Raw genomic sequence first — 21,545 nt, 5'->3', positions numbered from 1 at the left:
GACAAGCTACTAACATTTCATATGATGGACTAATGCAGAAAATTGCTTTCTCTTGAAAAAACTGCCATGTTTTCATTGGAAGGAACACACATATTTTGAATTATTGAAGGGGCTAAGTACATTTAATCACTTGCTTTCAAGGAAAAGAAGTCACAAGAATGAGCTCAGATAACCATTAGAAAAAGCCTTGCTGCTGTGCTTGCTCTCCCCAGACTTGTGGCGTTTCCACAAACAAGCTATCCCATCAGCCGCAACAGAAAAGAGCCTGCTCTGATCTGGGCTCAGGGCTATATGCAAGACTCTTCCTTGGTGTCCTGTAAAATAAAATACACACAAAAAATGCAAAGATACATCACAATTCTACTTTGGTTATGCCAGTCACTTTCACCACCCCTACCCACAACATGGCTTGTTCCACTTTTACGGTAGCAGCTCAAAATACTGCATAGGATGTGGGGAGCTAGCACTATCTATAGAGTATTTTCACATTAAGAAACAGCTGAAGGCAATATTTTCTTATTAGGGACCAGGCTTTAATTGCCAGGACTGCATCACATTGAGAAGACATTTCTGTCAAAGCAGAACATTGAACCTGAACTCTTGATTCTCCACTGCATTTACAACACCAGTCCCATCTGTGTTTGGTAACGTGTCTCACTGCTGAGCTTTCCCATCTGGCTGCCCACGCCTTGCAGACAGTTTGCAGCTGATCCAACAATCATGAGATAGTGTCTCCAGTTGCTCAGTTATTATTATTAAGGAGATCTTTTAACAGTGATCCCACTAAATAATTTATTGGAAATGTATATTGAGTTTGTCTGTAGCTGTAGTAAACTTTCAGAGCCAGACACTGAAGGCCAGAAGCTGCCCCAGTCTAGCAGCACAAAGAACGTACAAAACTCATTAATCTGGTTATACAAGTGTCTCCCTCTGTAGAAGCAACTGAATTTGAACTGAAGGCAGAAAGGTATTAAACTGAGACTATTGAGACCTGCATTCACCTCTGCTCTCCTGTATCATCTAGCACAATATCAATGCTAAGCAAACCCATGAGGTTTTTAGGCACACACGGGCATGAGGAATTAGAAGCCTTTTTACTCTAAAGGCTTCTCTGGTTGGGTGAGTTACTGACAATCATATAGCTGAGCTGGTCACCCAAGGGGAAAAAGGGAAACTTCTGAGACATACTGTATCTCATTTAGAACAGAACAGATGAACCACATCCTAAAAGGAAGTGTGAAGGTATGAAGGAAGTCTTGGGTGACCAACTTGAATGAATGTAGGTGACCCATGTCCTCCCATCATCTGTACCTGAGCTCTCCATGAACACAACAGGGATAGCACTTCTCTAGCTCAAAATGGTATTATGAGGATAAACACGTGACGAACTGTAAAGCCCTCTGAAACTGTGGTACTTATCACAATGGTACCCGATAAAGATCAATAGGACTATTGTAGATGGACAGCCTGCCCTAACTTTGCAATGCTACTACTATGGCTCTCTGGAGCTGCTGTGTCTAAAAGCAAATATCTGCTGTCCTGGAGCTGAGTAATGTGTGTCCCACCAAAACTTGATGATTAGAATTTTGACACCACCACTAAAATATTTCAGCAGAGATTAATTTTCAGGCTTTGCTCCTTCTCAAGTTATTGAAGTGTACATGATCTTTGTCAATATTTAAGACCATGAGTTTACAACTCAGCAAATTCTTTACACTGACTCCATTCAGTGTCTGTAATGACTTTGAAGAAAGAGCTGGAGATGTTTTGGAGGCATCCAAAACTATCCACAACACTGACTGAAGTCTGATTAATAGTTTCAGTCAAAAAGACGTGAAGGGGGATAGGGAGAAATCAGAAAAGTTGAAATTATTCATTTCCATGTTTTCTGAGTGGAGAGGGCTGGGGTTTTATTTCATTGTTTCAAGATCACATTCAGATACTTTTCAAAGCAACTACATATTTTGTTTGTATGTTTGCTTGTATGTTTTCTTTGAGCTACAACAACTTTTCTAAGGGAAGGGCATTTACATCCAAAATGAATCTTTTTTTCTAGTAAATCTCAAAAATGGACTCAATGTTTTAAAAAGTTACTATCTTTCAGCTGTTTTTCTGTTCCGAATATGCCCAGTAATAGGCAACCTCAATTACTAAAGTATGCAACAGTAGCTGACAGTGCTTCATTGCTAGCTGAGGTCTTCAGCATTTTGCAGGAGGATTAAACAATGAGATTCAGTTATGATTTATCTGTTCATTGCTTTGGGTGTTAAAACTCATGTGGTTAAGGGAGTCTGAGGCTGATTTAGAACGATCTCACAATCATCCATCACAGTATTTTTTCTAAACATATTTTGATACATTGACAATTTCTTCCAACATTCAATTGCTTGCAGTAAGGTACTAAGAGTCTTAATAAGCAGGAATATATCTGTGTAACCGTTACCTGGTCTTTTTGTTCATGAAAATTAGTTTCTCTTGCAGACAAGTAAACTGAAGAGGAAACAGGATGATAAGTAACCCCCCACCTTCACCAAATTACCAATGCATTTGACTTATATGGTAAATGTTTTACACCATACGCTATTCTCAAATGTAAGAATAAATCTAGGTTTCATTTCAAATAGTATTTTCAAGACTTACAAGGATTTGAGAAACCTCAAGCTACAGTAGTTAAGACTAACGATCATGCCACTTTCCAGGTCAGTTCTCAGAACATCACAGGACATTAAAAGCTATACATAAATGAGTAGGGACAAGGAAGGAAAAGCAGCACAGACAAGCAGCATTACACAAGGATAATGTGTAATCAGATCCACGTATGCCTCTGCTGCCCTCTCTCTTCCGTCCATCTTTATTTTGACTCTCCTGTGCATTCCTCTTATAGGCTAGTGTTGAAGCCAAGTCCCTGACTCCACCCAAGTTGCTGGTTCCGGGGACAGCATCTCAGTATAGCTGGGATTTAATAAATCAGGAATTTAATAAATGCCTTCAAATGTAGCAATAGGGTACAAAAAGTATTTGTAAATATCAGCTGTTAGGTAAAAATCCAAAGCTTCTTTGGCCATATCTTGTCAGTGAGTGTGAAAAAACAACCATACTTGTGAAAATGCAGCCAGCGTGCAAATGATTTGTTTTTTAACTTCAGATGTTCTATTGGATCACTTCAGTTAACACTGAAACAAGTAAAACTTAATCGACAGGAGTGACAGCAAGCATCAGAAACAAGAAGGCTTAACAGCAAGAAAAAACTTTTACCTGTAGCCCCACAGCTCCATGGACCAATACAGAGCTGCAAGGAAACTCCACTTTCCTCTAGCTGTCAGCACAGTACAAGGGAAACACGCTGTACTGCATTGCTTCACAGCCAAAATCATTGATTAAAACCCAGACAGCTCTAAATAACACATGTAGATTTATTTCAAACATGATTAGGAAGCTGGTTCAGTACCCTTCCATGACGAGCTGCAAAATTGAAGAGCCACATCTAGTTTGAGTTATCTAGAAGGCCATCAGCTCAGAATATATTGGAAGCAACCTGACATTAGCACACTCAGTCCACGCCTAGTAAGCCTTAGGGAGAGATGGAAATCCACGTCCTGCACCTCCGATGGCCTTAGAAATTATAGGAGAGAATCCCATCATTAAAACCAAGGAATTTTACAGAAACATCTTATACTATTATCTTAATAAGTCAACCTTTACAATCCCATCCATCAGGATTGCGTGCATGAATGCATGTGTATAGGCAGAGGGAGGATGTGTCCGTGACTGGTCTTCTAACTCTATTTTACGTAAATGCATAACGTATGCACTTGCAAAACCACACTGATTAGACAGATAGTCCACTGAAATAGTTCAAACTATTAACTGAAATACTTGCCATAGAGTTCTGATGAATTGATAAGCATGGGATACTTCCATATTTTCATCTGATTTCCAGGAAGGCCTTGTCCAGTTATCAGTTCGCTGGTTTTGGGTAACCAGAGCAAGGAACAAATCTATTGCAATTTAAAATTCTGCTTTAGTTTTCAGAAAGAGTCAACATGCACCATTCAGTAGATTTGAAATGCTACCTACAATCTTTAAACAAGCTACTGAAAAACAGTCACAGCAGAATATTTACTTATTTAGAAGAATAATTTCATTCCTTACCACACTTTGACGTACAGTTGCCTTATTGTCCTATGTAAACGTGATAATAGCCTATTAGTATAAAACCAAAGCCCTTCAAATACATCCTCAGCTAAGTTGTAATAGCTCCAGGAAAATCAACAGCTATGCTGTTTTACTCCAGCTGAGAATCTGTTCCCCTGTCTCCTAATATTCGAAGTCCAGAGACAGATGTTTGCCCTCTTGACTCTTACACCTCTTCTCACCCCAGCACTCTGGGAATTTTCCCTCTCCCTCAACATTCTCTCCACATTAAGAGTTTTGGCCAAAATTACTATTGCCAATAAGGAAAAGATGATGAGAAGTGTCTGGCTGCGAGACCACCTCCTCTTCAATCACTTCTGTGTGGAGACAGAAGTGGTGAATGAGGAACAAGAAACTGCTTCTGAGTCCAATCACACACTGCAGTGCCGAATGTAGCACAATTGCACATCCAGAGAAAATCCTGCTGTTCCTCTGACCGCAGAACCACCCTCAAAGTCAGTGGGAGTTTGCCAAATGAGCACAGCTATACAAGAAGAGCATAGCCTAAGTATGCAGACATTTCATCATTTCACCTGAGAATCTGTAGCTGCACTTTGGATGAGTTTCTCACGGTTTATGTCCCAGACACGCAAAATCCCATCTTTCATTCCACCCCCTGTAGCAAGGACTTTGGACTGCCAAGGACACCAGTTCACAGCCTAAAAAAAACCAAGAAAACAGATGCCAGAACAGACTAGGAGGTTAACTGAAAAAACAGAGCAGATTTTGCTTAAAAGCTTAGTTGGAAAAATGAACTGCAACAAGCACCCAGAATATCTCTTTGGCTTTTTTCACCCTACACCATGCTCTTCCTCCATACATACACAGCAATGCAGAATCCCAAAACTCCAAATGCTGCTTCCTTTGCCATTGCTTCACAGTAGCAGTGAAGTAGCAGTAGACTGTCACACATATGCTCATAAAACTCCAGCTTCTCTGCTTACCCTTCACAGGCCACAGATTCCCACCTCAGTACCAGAAGAACACAGCAGGATACAGTCTTACTGCCTAAGCCAAGCCATCACAGAAGCCTAAGCAACATGACTTACAGGTCTTACAAGAGACCTGGTTTCTTCTGTGATATTTCCAGAAATCAGAAACATGCCTAAGGCATAGGCTCCACCTCAAGAAAAGCTACTAAGAACTGAATTCCACCTATTTCAATAACCTCCTCTGACCCTTTAACACCAGCAATTCAGGCGAGCCTCAGATTTTTCTGGGAGGATAAACAGCTTATAAATGCTGGACTCCCCTGCCTCTTATTGCTGATACCTGTCCTCTCTCCTACACAGACTGGGACTTTATAAAGATGAAGAATCTAAGTTGTCTCATTTCCAGTTTCTTACTTTGGATTCTTTGCTACCAGCAATGACATGAAAATATGGTCAGGAAGGCAAAAGAAACCTCATATTTAAAATAATTTCAGCAGAGAGAATTTTCCAAAACTCCAAAAATTGGAAGATCTTGTTTGTTAACTTGTAAGTATTATGCCACCAAAGTTTTCTGTGCAAAACAGAGGAGAAGGCTGCAAATTTTATTTCTGTTTGGCATTATATTTACAAAGGCCTACTAATCCAGTAAAATTTCCTGATCAAAGCCCTTGCAAACTTATCTATGAGTTGGAATGAGGAGAACTGGTCTTAAAATTAACTGCATCACAGTCAGGGGAGAATAAGCTAATAGAAATCAGCGAGATAATTTGAAAAATTCCCTAACCGTCCACATCAACAATGTGATTTCATGAGAGCAAATACAGAAAAGCAGACATTCCTGCTCCATATACCTTAACTGCTGAGGAATGAGGTATGGTTTTCAGTGGCTCTGACTTCAATTTCACACCTGGGTCACTAGGCCAGATATTCAATATACCATCACTAGACCCACTTGCCAGCAACTGGTTGGTTAGTGACCATTTCAGGCTGCAAATGCTCTGTTTGTTTTGGCAGAGAGTCCCAACATGGTGCTGAGCAACCCGAACATCATGGTGATGAATAGATCCTAGTCGTGAACCACTGTAGATGAAAAAAGACAGCATGGATTTAATGTTAAAGAAGACACGCTACATCACTACACTGATGTTTCTTCAGTGGTTTCAAAAGCAAACCACATCAGAGTGAAATGTGTGTGCAGAACAACAGTATTTCAGTAACAGGAAACACAAACCAACTATCAAAAGAACATCCTAACTGTAGACATGGCTGACAACAGAAAGGAGTCAAGCAGCTGCTCAGTTCAAGCCAGGCAGAATACCTGTTCTCTCTCATGGTTTTCATTTCCCTGAAGATATATTGCATTGTATGCCACTAATCTGCACGTTGTTCAACTGTGAAGCCATTTAATGTAAACTCTTTCCTGTTCTTCATGAAAAATAGTTTTGCAAGATGATTTTTGCCAAGGCCAGATATGACTCCATGCCCAAAAAAAGAGGCAGTGTAAAACTGAATTGCTCTGGGAAAGGGCTTAGTAGCGAGTAACAGTGTGTTCTTTGGTTCTCTCTCTTCCCTCATCCCCTTTCTCCCTCCCACTTCCAGGCTTAAAGAAAATCTGCACAGCTTGACACTGTTCACTAATGGCCTGTTAGGAAATGGATGCACGGTTCTACAGCCAGCATCATCAGTCTAGCGAAGGAAGGAAGAAACACTGCCTGGAAACACAGCTACTGTTACAGCTTAGCTCTTGAATATGGGTTTTACACCTCAATAGTAGAGTTGAACTGAAAATACTGAAAATACTTTGCAGCGCATTTTCTTTTCCTGGCTTTCTAAGGATATTACCTACATTAAACCTATGACAAAACAGAAGAGTTTCTTGCTGGAAATTCACACTTTCAACTATTCTGATGACACTGAAAAAATCAGCAAGTGCAATACCATCTTTCTGGGTATCTGAGAAACAGGTATCTGGCATTACTGCAAGAGACTAATTTAAGGCAATAATGATTGGAAGCTTTCCCTACTGGCTCTTAAAGATTTTTCAGATGCAAGTTGAGTGATTTGGAAACTCTAAAAATGCACACACAAAACTGACTGATTGCAAGAAATGTCATTCTATTGTGCTTGTATTTTGGACTTGCCAAGCTCTTGAAGTTCACAAAAGCATGAAAGATTCCAACCAAGCAGTGAATATTAAGCACATCTTTACGGAAAATACCTATGAAGATACATGGGAATATGTGCATTATATGCAAAGGCATCATCATTTGCCTCCTGAAGATTTATATAGATTTTTCCTACTAAATAATAAGCAGAAAATCTACCCAAAAGAAACAGAATTGAATGCCAGTGTTGGCCATATTAAGATTTTCAGTAATTCTAGTGGTATGAGTGGGAAGGAACTGGGCTCCTGAGAATCCTGGCTGGAAGGACATTTTTCCACTCAGCATAAAAAGAAATCAGAATTATTTGCTTTTGACACAGAAGATGGCATCTGTTTTGCTAAAGACAAAGAGAAGCCAATGAAATTTTTGTGATGGGTTAATTTATGGTACCGAAATTTATTTACAGGTTCATGATGATGTGTTGTTGGACTATTTTTAACTGCCGAAATTAGTATGTAATCCCAAAGTAGCAACTGTCCACAGTGAAGTTTACTGTAAGAATGCTGCTCTTATTTTAGTAACAATGAATATTAACTCATCTGTTTTTCTACTTATACAGATATTTTAACTCTGCCCTCATGTTAGAATGAACTAGTTAGTTTCAAACCTAGCAAGAAAAATAAATGTTATCTCAACCTAATCTGCCAACCATAACTGCAGTTCACAGGTTCATGCTTAATTTTATCATCAATTTCTTCTCAGAGAGATCTGTAATTTAAGTTTCTGTTGTTTTCACTCTTTTGGCCAAGCTGAAATGCAAATTGAAACTATTGCTGACTGTAATAAGGTTATGCCACTTGGCATTGGCAGGATGTTCTAGCTGCATCCTTGTAACTTAACCCACCCAGCGTACCTACTCCAGCAACAGCATTTTATTAACTGGTTGTTCAGCTGGTATCCACCTAGCAGAGCTAATATAATCAAAAGCCAGAGCACGTTGTGAAATCAAAGTAAAACTACCTCTAGTGTTCTTATCCAGAGATACTAGTTTCATTTTAACAATAAAGTCAGTTCGCCCTTGCTATTATTTCTGTGTTTATGTAAAACGGAAGACTATCACATGGTTTTAAAATTGTAGAAGCATCCATCATAAACAAGCCTCCCTTCAGCCCTTTCAAATCTGAGTCAAAGACCTGAAATAGAAAGTGGGAGGGAAAAAACCACAACAGAGTACACTTATCTTTCTCATCTGAGTCCCCATATTGAAATGATTCCTAAATATAAAATATTCACCAGCTAGTGTAAAATTCACTCTTGGCAAAGCAAAGGTCAACCACTTCAATTCTCCTTGGGTTGTGGAAAACAATCAGCTGGCCTTCCCTTGTAGATACACAGCTAGAGAGGTGTGCAACTCTAACAGCTGTGTTTCACTGTGCGTCTGAAAAGACAGATACAGTCTTGATGTCAGTGGAGGGGCAGCCTAAACTACATGCCCTCTCCCTGACATCAGGCAGGCTATGATTTTTGGAGTTCAGACCTACTGGAGACAACACCATTTCAAGCTCAGGCTTTGCACAAAACCAGAGCCACAGCCTCCACATCCTAGTGAAATTCTGCAAGTGGTGACAGCTTTCTGGAACGAGAGTAAGAAACAGAGACTAAAGAGGCAGGCTAAATCCCCTTTGGCTGCTTTCCTGCCATACAGTAAATCTACATGTGATTTGTGAGACGGCCGATAAGTAGAGGGACAGGATAAATCACCTTTGAGCAAAGCCAATGAAACAGCTAATACAAATGGGACATTTGTCTAAGTAAAAGTAGCAGGAATATATTCTTTCTGGGAATATACTATACCACTCACCTGCTCAGAATATAATGATTCCAGCTCAGAGCTCCAACTACAGACAGGTGACCAAACATATTTCTCAGCCTCTTTTTGGTTTCAATGTCCCACAGCTGCCAATCCAAAACAAACAATAAATACAAATTTAACAACAAAAAGAAAAAAGATTTTTTCTCTTCATTTGTTTGCAGGTAAGCCACTGCCCAGTTCTGATTTGACGTATGGGCAACCTCAGGCTCATTTATTTCACAAGTAAGACAAGAAGGAGTATTTCCAAATTTTGGCCCCTATATCAGTGATGCTGAAGTCAGACAGGATTGAAAGGAGTGCACATCTCTGAGTGTAAAGCTATTTATTTACATCTCAGTATTTGGAAGTCCATACTTCAAAGCACTGGCCTTCAGTACCTTCAGATTGCTGACTCAGGACTGCCGCAGGTAGGTTCCCATATTATCTAGCATCTCAGCCAAAGTCCCACAAAAATCTTTTGATAATAGGACTGTCCTACAACAGCAGGCTGAGAGGTATGTGTATAATCAGACTGAGATCAAATTCTCGTGTGTGAATCCATAAGGAGAGTTTTGGCTTGCGTTCTCAAGGCATTGATCACTAGAGTGATCTTAGCAAGGGAGATACAAGAAAAAATAGCCTGTGCTGAGTAAAATAATTTAATGAAAGAGTTCCTGTTACTGGTGGAAAAAAAATCTGATTGTCTCTAGACAACTGAATCATTAATTCAGTCATCAGCTTTTTAGTGGCTTCAGAGGCTCCATTACATATAGATAACACTGGATGTCACTAAGCCGTTCAGCAAGGTGCAGCGTGATACAGAGAAGTGCTATATATTGTCTCCAGTGGAGTTCTTCTGTAGTTTAGCCAATCTTTTTCATTTATTTCCTTAAAAAAAATCAGTATCAAATTGTCTTGTGGCCACTTTAGCTAAAAATGGAGAAAGACTAAAAAAGTAAATTATCTAGTACTTGCACTTCTCCATCACTGGTGCCAATCGCAAGGCAAGTTCCTTCTTTTATCCAAGCCAGAGATGAAATGTATTTGGAACTGGAATTCAAATCAATGCTTTCAATGGCTTGAAGAGTTCCTCCATTCCAGATGTGTGCAGCAGGTCCTACAGCAACAGCAATGAGATTTTCAAGGCTCCAGTCCAGTATGTTTAGATCTAGAAGAAAGCTACTAAAAATTACTGCAAAAAAGTTGTAGGTAATGGGATGGGGTGAGAGGGAGTATGGTTTTGGGGGAGGGGGGCTTTTTTTTTTAATAGCTATGGGAAAACTTCAAGACAATGCTTCTATGAAACCATTACTAGCAAGTGTTCCTCCTACATGAAGAAGAGTATCTCTCACAAACCAAGGTCTTCATAAGGCTAATCTCCACAAACTGGTATGTTTGCACAGCAGGATCTGACTTACACCTTCTCTACTAGAATTTTTTAATCTATCACCCTGCATTTTGGATCACCACATCACTCTAATTTCTGCCACCAGAAATGAGGTTCCTCCACCAACAGCTACAGTTCCAAAAACATCCTTGTTCCAAGGTAATTCTTGTTATTGAGAAAGACATAAGAGAGAGTCTGTATGTTACAGTCTGTCCTATTAATTAACCCCATTAATCCTCGGATTAATGGTAACATTTACCCTGCACATAATAGGAAAAAAAAAGCAAAAGGAATTAGGGAAATTCTGCTCCTCACCTTCAGAGCTTGCTCAGCAAGCATATGATGGAAATACTGTTTCCACTGCCCCTGATGCTGGGGCATTTGGGGCATTGCAATTGCATTGCACTTGCAAATCCTGGCAAAGCAAGTCACTACAGCCATTAGCCTCAGAACAGCCTGCTATGTCAGGTAGGCCAGAAGAAGTTGGTATACAACATTTAATACCAACCCAGGACATTCTCCCATGTCAAGGGAAATCCTCGGCTGCCCATTTAGGGCAGCTTAAAAGTCATTTTGCACGACCCCTGAAGCACAGAAGATTGTTACCAAGCTCTGACATCATATTTTGGTAACTAAAATCCCTCTGAAGAACAGCTGAATCCATCAGTCAACTGTTTGACTACAGTCCTAGTTGTTGCAGCCAGAAATAAGCATTAAGAAATCACTTCCAAAGACTTCTGTTAGTGCTGTTAATCTTGGGACATACCTTGTGCACAATCAGTGTAAATCATACAAACAAACTTTTGTCCTGTTCACAGATACCCATGAACACTTGTAAGGATATGTTGAAAAACCTTCACAGGGACAATTACGAACACTTGCACATACAGAGTTGTTTGTTAGATCTTACGAAGTGTTAAAACCTGTATTTGCTGCTGTACACCAGAGATCCATGTGTGTTCATGTGTAACTTCTGCATGTTTAATTTTTGCCTGTGCACCACCAAAGACATAAGTGAGAATTTAGTTCAGAAGGTATCTACCATCCAAACCATAAACAATGTCACTAATGTCTCCCAAAATAAGAGATTTCAAAGTCTGCTCAATAAAGTTGCTGCTGTGTTGACTGGCTGCTAGATATCCAAGGTTGATAGCTGAAATGTTTAACTTAATTAAATGGAGGTAAGTATATTGGTTTGATTTGAAAGTTGTATTGAGATCTATAGCTGAAGGAAACTGCAGCAGTTAGGCAGTTAGGCAGTATTGAGTCTAGGGTTTAATCAGTCACGTCTCCATCCTGGGACAGGCAGTTTGCAAAGATGCACCCTTGTAAGAAAAACGACAGCATGCACATGTCCTGCAGAGTTTCCATTTTATGTGAAGGAGACACACCTTCACCATCTTTCCTGAAACACACATAAGAATTCCCAATCTCTGCAAAAACCACCACACAGGAGAAATTAACTTACAGTAATCATTGCGCAATCCAGTAACATGAAGCCTCACTTCTGGCTCCAGTGGTACAGAAGGCTTCATGATAGTGACAGCTCTGAACTCATTCTGGGTCCCTCCTCGGCATCCTGTATTTGAAGATTCATCACACACAAATCCGTTATGCAAAACACCACCAGTGTTTCTCAGGTCTAAGCTTTTCACATTCTCACTATATTTGTCTCTCCATGGTCCAGAGGAGGCCAGAGGGTCTAATTTATCCTGGGTAGGCTCAAAACACTAGACACACTAAACTAGGTTAAAGCCACCTTTTACCACCTCTTTCAAACCTCCATGGATTTAATCAGCTAGAATGGATAGTAGGGTCCACTATATTTTGTTTAAGTTGTACCACAGCTCAATACAGAACATGGAGTATTTTGTCTTTTTCGCCTTAGTTTTCTGTCAAAAGTTGTTAGTAGCAGAATGTTTCATATGTGCTCTCCCACTTCAAAACCCCCTCATACAGCAATTAACTTTTTTGCTTTCTTTCTGTTAATTTCCCATCAAAAGGTCTCCCCCATCAATACCTAACCACAGGAAAAGGTTTTTAAAGCACATGCACTTTGATCACAGCACACATAAGCGAGAAACAAAAGCAAATACAAGTATGAGCAAGCAGAGGTGTCATCCTTTGTGGTCATTGTCTACATTACGCTCTAAGGACTCCTAAACATCATAGAAAAAAGCCCAGATCATTAGCACTATGAATCATTTAATGCTAGATTTTTATGTGTAAGAAATTATCTTGCTGTGCAAAGTAGAAAGCTGGAGATTCACATTTCTGTGCTTTTCTCTTGTGTTTTGACTTCCTTTTTCAATTATTCTCCAGAAAGGAGTATTTAGAACTAATATCAAAAGTTTCAAGGGCAAAAGACATTACTTATCTCTACAACTAATCTTCTCTGTTCAAAAAAATTCAACACTGACAAAGTTTTTGTACTCTGTAACTTAAATACACACGTAAACATCCTATATGGAAGTCCAATGACAAATTGTGGAGAATTTATTTCACACAGTCCTTCCCTACTCTGTCCTCAGTCTTCTCCCCTAATCCAAAATTCATTTCTGCCACACAACAAATGTTTCCACTCTCAGCTGTGGTACCCTCTCTCTCTCCAAATAAAGACTGAAGATGAGCAAGAAGCAGGCCACAGTGATTTTCTTCTGTGTCTAACATTTTGTGGAGTTAAACATTCAAGCAGGGTTACGGGAACCACCCTCTCAGACCTGCCCAATGGGATAAGTAACGCTGCATTTTAACCCTAAAAAGGTCTAATATCACTGAAATGAGATTTCTCTGTACAGAAAAATCTGCATTTCTAATATCTAGATTTTTGGTTATTTTTTGAAAACTTTACCAAACCTTTCTGAACCCAGCCAAGTAAGATAATTCAGGAAAACTAAGGCACTTATAATTGTAACAGTTGGATGAATGGCAACACTTCTGAAACACTCTGAAAATGTTTTTCTTCTTTAACATTGATAGCTGGTATTGAGCAGTGAGATATAAAGGATGAAATCAACTCTGTAATTCATTTCAGATTTCTCTTCTCTCATGAGTAATTCATCTACCCTAAATTCATACTGATCACGCTTTCAGCACTATTCGCATACACATGAATGTGCATAACAAGCTTTTTAATTAGTGGAAATTAAGCTTCATTACACCATTTTGTGTTATTTTGCCTGGGTACTAGCAGATATCACTGACTTTTGATAGGATTTCGGCTCTTACATGCTTGTGTCACTTCTCAAAATGAGACTCAGGAAGTGGTAAGTAGTCAGTACTGTCACACCAGACCCCTTGATCAACAAGTAGGTGGGCGGAATAAAACGTGGTATTCCTGATACCTGTATTCATTTGCCATCAAGGAAAAAATCACTGTGACTAATCCCTACACTGTTGCTGTTGACTGCTCTGAAGTGAGTCTTATTTGCATGGAGAAGTGCAACAGAGAAATACACAAACCTGTCACATAGCCCCCAACTTCTTCTTCAGGAGCTGAACTCCAGATTCATAAAGAAGCTGTTTCTCACTGTTTTTACATGAGCATTAATCAGGCCCTGACTGGCAAAAACCCATCACACAGAAATAGCCAGATCACCAAAACAAATAATCTGTCCAAGACAGAATACAACAAAATACTGGTCTGATATTTAATGAACTGCCTCATACTCAAATAACACTGGGAATATCTGTATTATTTCAGATTAGCGCCTCACATTCCACCTGTTTTCCAATTGCCTGATGATTGACACTCCCTTATGCTCATTCATTCCTAGGATATCTTTTGGAGCAATTAACCAACTCCCCCGCAGAAAAAAACAGAGGCAGTGCTAGGCACAGTTTGCTCCAGCTACCCTTCCCTACAGGTAGGATCAACAAGACCTCACCATCTCTGCATATCTTGCATTCTCATGTACCCAGCAGTCCATATGATACATATACTGTGCCCGTTCTGCAGCACAACCCCACATTATTTGTAGGGTTCTGAAACTGAAAAGCCAAAAGGAAATTAATGTTTTAGGGCCACCAGTGAGTCAGATGGGGCCCAAAGGAGAGCCAGGTAAAATACTAGGGGTTAACCACACTGGAGGAGATGGAATACTATCTCTTCACAGGCGGTGAGAACTCTAGAGGTAGCCCCGAGCAGCATAGACCTCAGCCACTTTATATTACTCTGTAACACTTGCTGGAACAGGTAGATGCACTTGCTTTGCCAGTACACATGCTTTATCTTAGTGTTCAGTGTCCATGAGAATATTTGCTATATTGGAACATACCTTTCCAGATGCAATTGATATTTTCACAGACTTTCATGTCCCCACTCTCTGCAATGCTATATCCAATCTCCTGGACCACTGGAAGCTGAGAAGGACATTTCTGCCAATACATTGAAGTGAAAACATGACTGAATGAAGAAATCTGTCAAAAAACGTCTTGCATCATGGATGCAACTCCCATCAAAGGACTCAACATTCATTACATAAAAGCTTCAAAACAGCTTGTCCCTTGGATGGGAAATCAGTAACAAATACAGAACACCAGTGTCCAAAACATGTGCTCTAACGTGAGCCACCATCTTTCCTTCCATAAAACACCAATTCACTGCTAATGATCACATAAACTTTAACAAAGCTGTTTGAACAAGGCCATCTTACCAGTGGAAGAGGTCCCAGACCCTGTACATCTGTAGGTACTACCACAGCTCACCTGCCAAACCTTAGTGCCCTCTTGTCCTCTTCTGAATTGGCATTTGGGGTAATTTTACCAGCATACAATGCCATGTTTTCTGCATGCAGACAGTAAGTCTGATGCCTCAGGCTTGCCCTATGAGGGAAGATGAGTTTTGTGGTGCATACACTGCAGGGCCATTGACTCCAGCATGAGACCTACTGGATGTCAGAGTCCTCTCTCAAACCAGGGTCCCAAAGCCTGACTCCATGATCCCATTCCTTAACCAGTATTACAATATGAAACTGAAAATATATATAAGGTGTCTTAAAGGAATAAGATTTTTTTAATTACATTATCATTTCCTTGGGTGTTGAAGGAAAAAGATGATACAGCAGACAAAGATAAGAAAAAGGAGATCTGAATTGTTATTGGGACTTTTTCTTTTTTCGAAACAAATTAGCTTAGGCCTTTAGCCAAGATTCAGGCAAAGACTCAGATCAGCTCACATCCTAGAATATGAATGTCTTCACCAATCCCTAGTAATGTGCATTTCTTCACAATGTTCACTGAGTTGAATGCTCTGATGCCAGTCGCCTGTTTTGTCTGTAATTCTTTATTTACAGTCAGGTGGAAATGCAGCTGATGTTTTTACCAGCCACTCAAGTGTATGTTCTTCCTCCAATATCTGTGAAATCTATCATTCCAAGCACACTCAGTGTTACTCTTCTTCAAAATCCTGTTGCAATCATGATAAGAAATGTCTTACAAAAACATAGCCAGAAAAAAAGTGTTCCTTCTTTATATATCCCAGCTGTTCTACAGGGATCAAGGCTTTCAGCTTTGAGAGGCACTTTCTATATGATTTATATAGACAACTTGGCAGAAAGCTAATCAGATTGCTTGGATCTGTGTCCCTCCAAAATAAGTGCAGACATTTCTGTGGAAAAACGATTGTGTATATAAGGAAATAATCTTTTGGCCCACAAAGAGACCACACACATTCACTGGAATGTGAGAAGATTTTATTTTCAATGCATCCCATCACTTTATGCTACCAGGCAGCACAAATTAAATAGTCATTAATTATTGTATCTAAGAAGATTACTAGATTTTCTTATGGTTTTAGCCAAGATTGACTTCCAAATGGTTTTAGGAACTTTGGTTTTGGTCATCCCACAATGTTATCTCAAAGACCCCCACAACACACTCTTTGGAAATGGCTGTGGTCCTTGATGTAGAACTCTGAATATCTTAGTTTTAACTCAACTCCTGCTTGTAAATTACAATGTAATTCCAGGTAAATCACTTCATTTAGAGATGAAAGGCTGACACACGGAAGACTGACACACAGTCCACATTGAAACGAGTACTGTTTAATATCTTCATCAATGCCATAGACAGTGGGATCAAATGCACCCTCAGCAAATTTGCAAATGACACCAAGCTGAGTGGTGCAGTTGACACGGCTGAGGAACGGGATGCCATCCAGAGGGACCTGGACAAGCTCGAGAATTGGGCCCATGTGAACCTCAGGAGGTTCAACAAGGCCAAGTGCAGGGTCCTGCGCCTTGGTCGGGGCAATCCCCAGTATCAATACAGGCTGGGGGGTGAAGGGATTGAGAGCAGCTCTGCCGAGAAGGACTTGGGGGTACTGGTGGATGAAAAGCTGGATGTAAGTTGGCAATGTGCGCTTGCAGCCCAGAAGGCCAACCGTATCCTGGGCTGCATCAAAAGAAGTGTGGCCAGCAGGTCGAGGGAGGCAATTCTGCCCCCCTACTCTGTTCTGGTGAGACCCCACCTGGGGTACTGCATCCAGCTCTGGAGCCCTCAGTACAAGCCGTGGAGCGGGTCCAGAGGAGGGCCACAAAAATGATCAGCGGAACAGAACACCCCTCCTATGAAGAAAGACTGAGAGAGTTGGGGTTATTCAGCCTGGAGAAGAGAAGGCTCCAGGGAGACCTTACTGCGGCCTTTCTGTACTTAAAAGGGGCTTGTAAGAAAGATGGGGACAGACTTTTTAATAGGGCCTGTAGTGACAGGACAAGGGGTAGCGGTTTTAAACTAAAAGAGAGTAGATTTAGATGAGACATAAGGAAGAAATTTTTTAGAATGAGGGTGGTGAAACACTGGAAGAGGTTGCCCAGAGAGGTGGTAGATGCCCCATCCCTGAAAAGAAGGGGCTCTGAGCAACCTTATTTAGTTGAAGATGTCCCTGCTTATTGCAGGGGGGTTGGACTAGATAAGCTTTAAAGGTCCTTTCCAATCCAAACCATTCTATGACTCTACGACTAAGAGTGAAGACAATGACATATATTCATCTTTTAAAAGACATTACATTTTAAGGAAGGAAGAATGTTTTACATACATTACTTCATAGAAAGTTCCTATCATCTCACAAAAAAGTTTTATTAATTTTCTCTATGGGGTAGATTCAACTAAGATTACTAAATCCATTGAGTTGTGTATTTTAACAATTCTAAAATTCACACTCTCCAACCAGACCATGGAGGGGAGCGGGAAGGAAGAAAGCAATGTTGTTGAAAGGAGGATTTTCCAGACTATTTTGCTTATTTAGAAAGGAAAGCGATTGCTCCGAGGACCAGGTTTCCCAGCATGATGTAAAATCATGATGGTCTTTTTCCAACATCCAATGATTTTCAAGAGTACAAGATATCAATCAACAAGCCTGTTAGCCCACCTGTCCTGACACTACCTCCTTTTCTTAGAAGTTGAGCTTCAAAAAGAAGCTTCAAAAAGAAGTTGAGCTACAAAAAGTTCGCAATAATATTAAAGGATTATAAATCACTATAAGCAAGGACATTGAGCATGCATCTCTGAAGCATCCTTACTCAACAGTTACGGTCAAAAAGGCAATCATGTGAAAACAGCTATCAGCATCTTCAACTGGTTCAATCAAGGAAAGGAGAGCACAAGAAAAAGCGTGATCACTGACTAAAGTTCAAAACTGAATATATGAACACGAGTCACAATTAGCACTAAAATAGAGAGGTGTTTTTAAGTGTAATGTTATGGTAATAACTTTTACTAATACAGACAAGTATCACCATGTTTCACATGAGAAGTCAATTTTCAAGAAGTTAGTGAACAGAAACAGGTTGGTGGCTGGAGCATGGGTTTATTTAAGATGACCAAAAAGCAATGGATAATGCCTAAAAAAGAAAAAAAAATTGGTGTGTCAGTGTCCACTAGGAAAAATGAAGGGATAAAGTGTACAGCAATAGAAAACAACACCTAAATGGGAAGTGATCTGAAGTGTTTGTTTCACGTGCTAGACAGATTCCATGTGTTCTTTCATCCTTGGCCAAGAATCTGACCTTCTATTGTCATGACAAAAAATTTTATTCTCAGAAAGCTACTTTTTGGCAAGTTTTTCATAGCACCTCGTTCTGTCTACGTGACAAAATGAACAGCTACATCGCAAACAACTGAAGAAATTATCTTCTTCACACATAGTGGTTATTAAAGCAAGTGGAAAACTGAGTCATTCAGGATTTTCATGCGTATTTTTTACAATATACATTTTCCCTGAGTGGTAACAAATGTATCTTGAGGGCTTCATTAGCTTGGTTTCGATTTTAGTTTGCAGGACAATAGCGTGGAGGAAGGGGAGAGAGCTGAATCAAATAAATGATGAAGCAATTGCTCCTGACATTTCTCTAGTAGACATTTCCTAAACGGACCTCCTCTTGTTTCTGTTCTCCATCTCAATAAGGTAGTATCCACATAACAGATTCCAGGCCAAAGATAAGGTAAAAAAAAAACACATCAGGAAAGCAAATACCCTATCTGTGCATTTGAATTTCGCATTACTCACCTGTTTCTTTTCCATTTCACCTCTCCTGTTATTCCTGCCTTCCAAGCCTGCTGCAGCATGACTGCTAGGTAGAGTTGCAACATTTTTCATGATGGAGAGTTTCTTAGGCACCTGAGGTGTCACTGGAAAAACAATTTTAATGGAAACAATACCTTTAAATATCTACACAGGGATTATTTGTCAAGTACTTTTCAGAATAGCACTGATTTCATAGTAGCAGTACTCTAAAAGCAGATCTGACACACTAAGTGGGACAATGCAAATACTGACATATGAACCAGTCACCCTGCTTTTGTTTGTCAGTGAAGAGAAAGAGACATTTCTACAGCACTATTCGTCTTATCCTAAAAGACATGCCTAAAAAAGGTCAGATTGATCATTCCTTTTATAAAAAGTGCCTGTTTATTACTGCAGCTCATGTCCAGCCTTAGATTTGTTGACTGGTTACACAGGATCCTACCCCATAGGAAAACAGCATCTGATTTCCCAGAAGCTTACAGGCTTTCACCACTGCTAGTAGAGACAGCATGCCGGACTTTCTGTTCTAGAAACTGAAGTAGGGAAGACTTCACCTTGTTTTAGGACCTAGAGCTGGGCATGTATTATTAAACAGCTCTGGTATTCTGCTTAGCAGAAGACAGAATTGCACTTTCTGACCCACAGCCATGGATGGCATCATAGGAACACATCCTGAACGCTAAACAGCATCTTCTGTTTGCTCTCTAAAGATTTCAATTATTAATCAAGAAATGAGCCTTGTTTAGTTCCCTAGATCTTCCAGGAAGCTCTTCTTGTACATGCAGCATGTAAACCCTTCCCCGCTTTCCCCTAGCACTGCTGGAAGTAGGAGTCAGTGAGTTCAAAGGCTCATTTAACCCTTCCTCAGCTCCGTCTGTTGTTGACGGAGAGAAACAGCCTCCCCTAGAGTCAGTTCTCCACACCAAGTCAGAGTACTGAAAGTTTGATCTGTGCTCCGAATGGCCCTCAGATAAGTCTCTCCCTAAAGTCGAGTGTGAGTGTCCCCTGGCTGCTGTCCCTTTGTCAATACCTGAAGCCTTACACATTGGAGGAGAGACAATAACACAGGGCAAGCTTCTCCTTCAGTGAGTGTGCACTATACCACATTCAGGCACGCAGACTGGTCCAAGTTCTGCAGTTATGGCCGGGTCTGTGGTAGCTGTGTGTAAAGCAAAGGAGAAGCAGAAGGAAGGGGAGAGGCCTGCATGAATTCTGCTCTCCTGTCAGTTATTGTTAACAATTCCAGATATGAAGGTGCAGCAACAAACCCTGTGCACTGTTACAGCCCAGTGCAATTTAAACCCAGTCCAATACAGCCCCCATCATAGAGGAAAAAAGACTGGTCTGCAAGAGGCATTGCTTGGCTGGGGATGAGACTTTCTTTTCTCTCTTTCCTCCCCGCCCCGATGTCAGCTGTCTGTATGAGCTGCCGTCCTAGGCTGTCTGCGCGCTGGTAACGGGAACCTCGGGCCCAGCTTTCCTCTCAGGACAGCAGTGTACTCCTGCTGAGAGGATGCTGGCCCTCAGCTTGCTCTGCCTGTGAAGGTCTGCACAGACGGCTGCTGCTGCACACTGCCATACCCAGAGCCCCTGACAACTGGGACATGGAGCAACACTAACCCACACCTTACACTAATTCCCCGCTGCAGGTTATTTCCGAAGTCCCTGCACGGGGCCATCCTCGATAAGAAAATGTTCCTTTGGATCCTGTCTAACCTGGAGCCTTCCCAGGTGCGCTGATGAGCTGGGGCCCCCCGGAGGCACAAGGACCGGTCACGCAGCCGGCCCTGCGCGGCTCCTCTGTGCCGCCTCTCGCGTGCAGCTGCTGCCATCTTGTGACAACAGGGCTGCTCGCCACCAGAACCCTGGCCACCAGCTTCCTCTTAATGGAGCACTTAAACCTGGAATACGTGGTCCTTTCTGAGTCTGCGACCTGAACAAGTGAAAGGAGACAAAACACCACAATTAGTCATGACTTAATATCATTCTGTCCCTTCGCGCTGTTTCAAGTTTTCCTCTGGCATGCCGTGTGGGCTCAGCCCACCTCAGAGCAGCAGGCCATGGAAATCGATGTTGGGCTGAGGATGGCTCCAGCAGACAGTCACCTGGGTCAAGAAAGAGTAAGCGGGGAAAAAAAACAGAAAGAAACAAATGTTTCTGGTCAGGTAAGTACCCCTGAATCAACTGTCACACAGAAAGCCTGTGGCAGAGAAGAAAACTAAATTTGTGTCATTCATGCACTAGGCTACAGCTCTGGCCTTTGAAAGAGCCAAGGCATCTTCAGCATTTAGCGTAGGATCCTGGGTCTGGTCTTTCCTGAGAGATCGGCATTTGGGCAAACGCACGTGTGGGCTGTCTGGAACCAGGCTGGTTTTCTGATCTTCGCCCAAAGAAGAACTTAGCTCACTTATGATTTCTGAATCTTCTCACCACTGCTGTGGCTTGCTCATGTTATAATTTTTTATGTTATCTTCCACTTTATAAGAGATTAAGGTATAGTAAATAAAGATTAAATGACAGATTTATATTCTTACTTTCAAATTCATTCATA

General features: G+C 40.8%; 1 protein-coding gene across 1 annotated transcript; it reads right to left on the bottom strand.

Annotated features, from left to right (window-relative positions):
- Positions 1 to 150: 150 nt before the first annotated feature.
- On the bottom strand, positions 151 to 21,540 carry CDC20B (cell division cycle 20B). Its single transcript, XM_075137811.1, has 11 exons — positions 21,529 to 21,540; positions 20,711 to 20,927; positions 18,977 to 19,098; positions 14,748 to 14,847; positions 11,939 to 12,049; positions 10,055 to 10,251; positions 9,093 to 9,187; positions 5,978 to 6,206; positions 4,728 to 4,853; positions 3,881 to 3,998; positions 151 to 314 (listed from the first exon to the last, which is right to left on the bottom strand). The coding sequence occupies exons 1-11, from the start codon at positions 21,538 to 21,540 to the stop codon at positions 151 to 153; spliced, it is 1,491 nt and encodes a 496-aa protein (XP_074993912.1).
- Between the last annotated feature and the right edge of the window lie 5 nt (positions 21,541 to 21,545).

The sequence above is a fragment of the Calonectris borealis genome, chromosome Z, assembly GCF_964195595.1.
Source record: "Calonectris borealis chromosome Z, bCalBor7.hap1.2, whole genome shotgun sequence".
NCBI classification, from domain to species: Eukaryota; Metazoa; Chordata; class Aves; order Procellariiformes; family Procellariidae; genus Calonectris; species Calonectris borealis.
The sequence above is the reverse complement of the archived record's forward strand: the minus strand, read 5'-3'. Positions and strand labels throughout refer to the sequence as shown.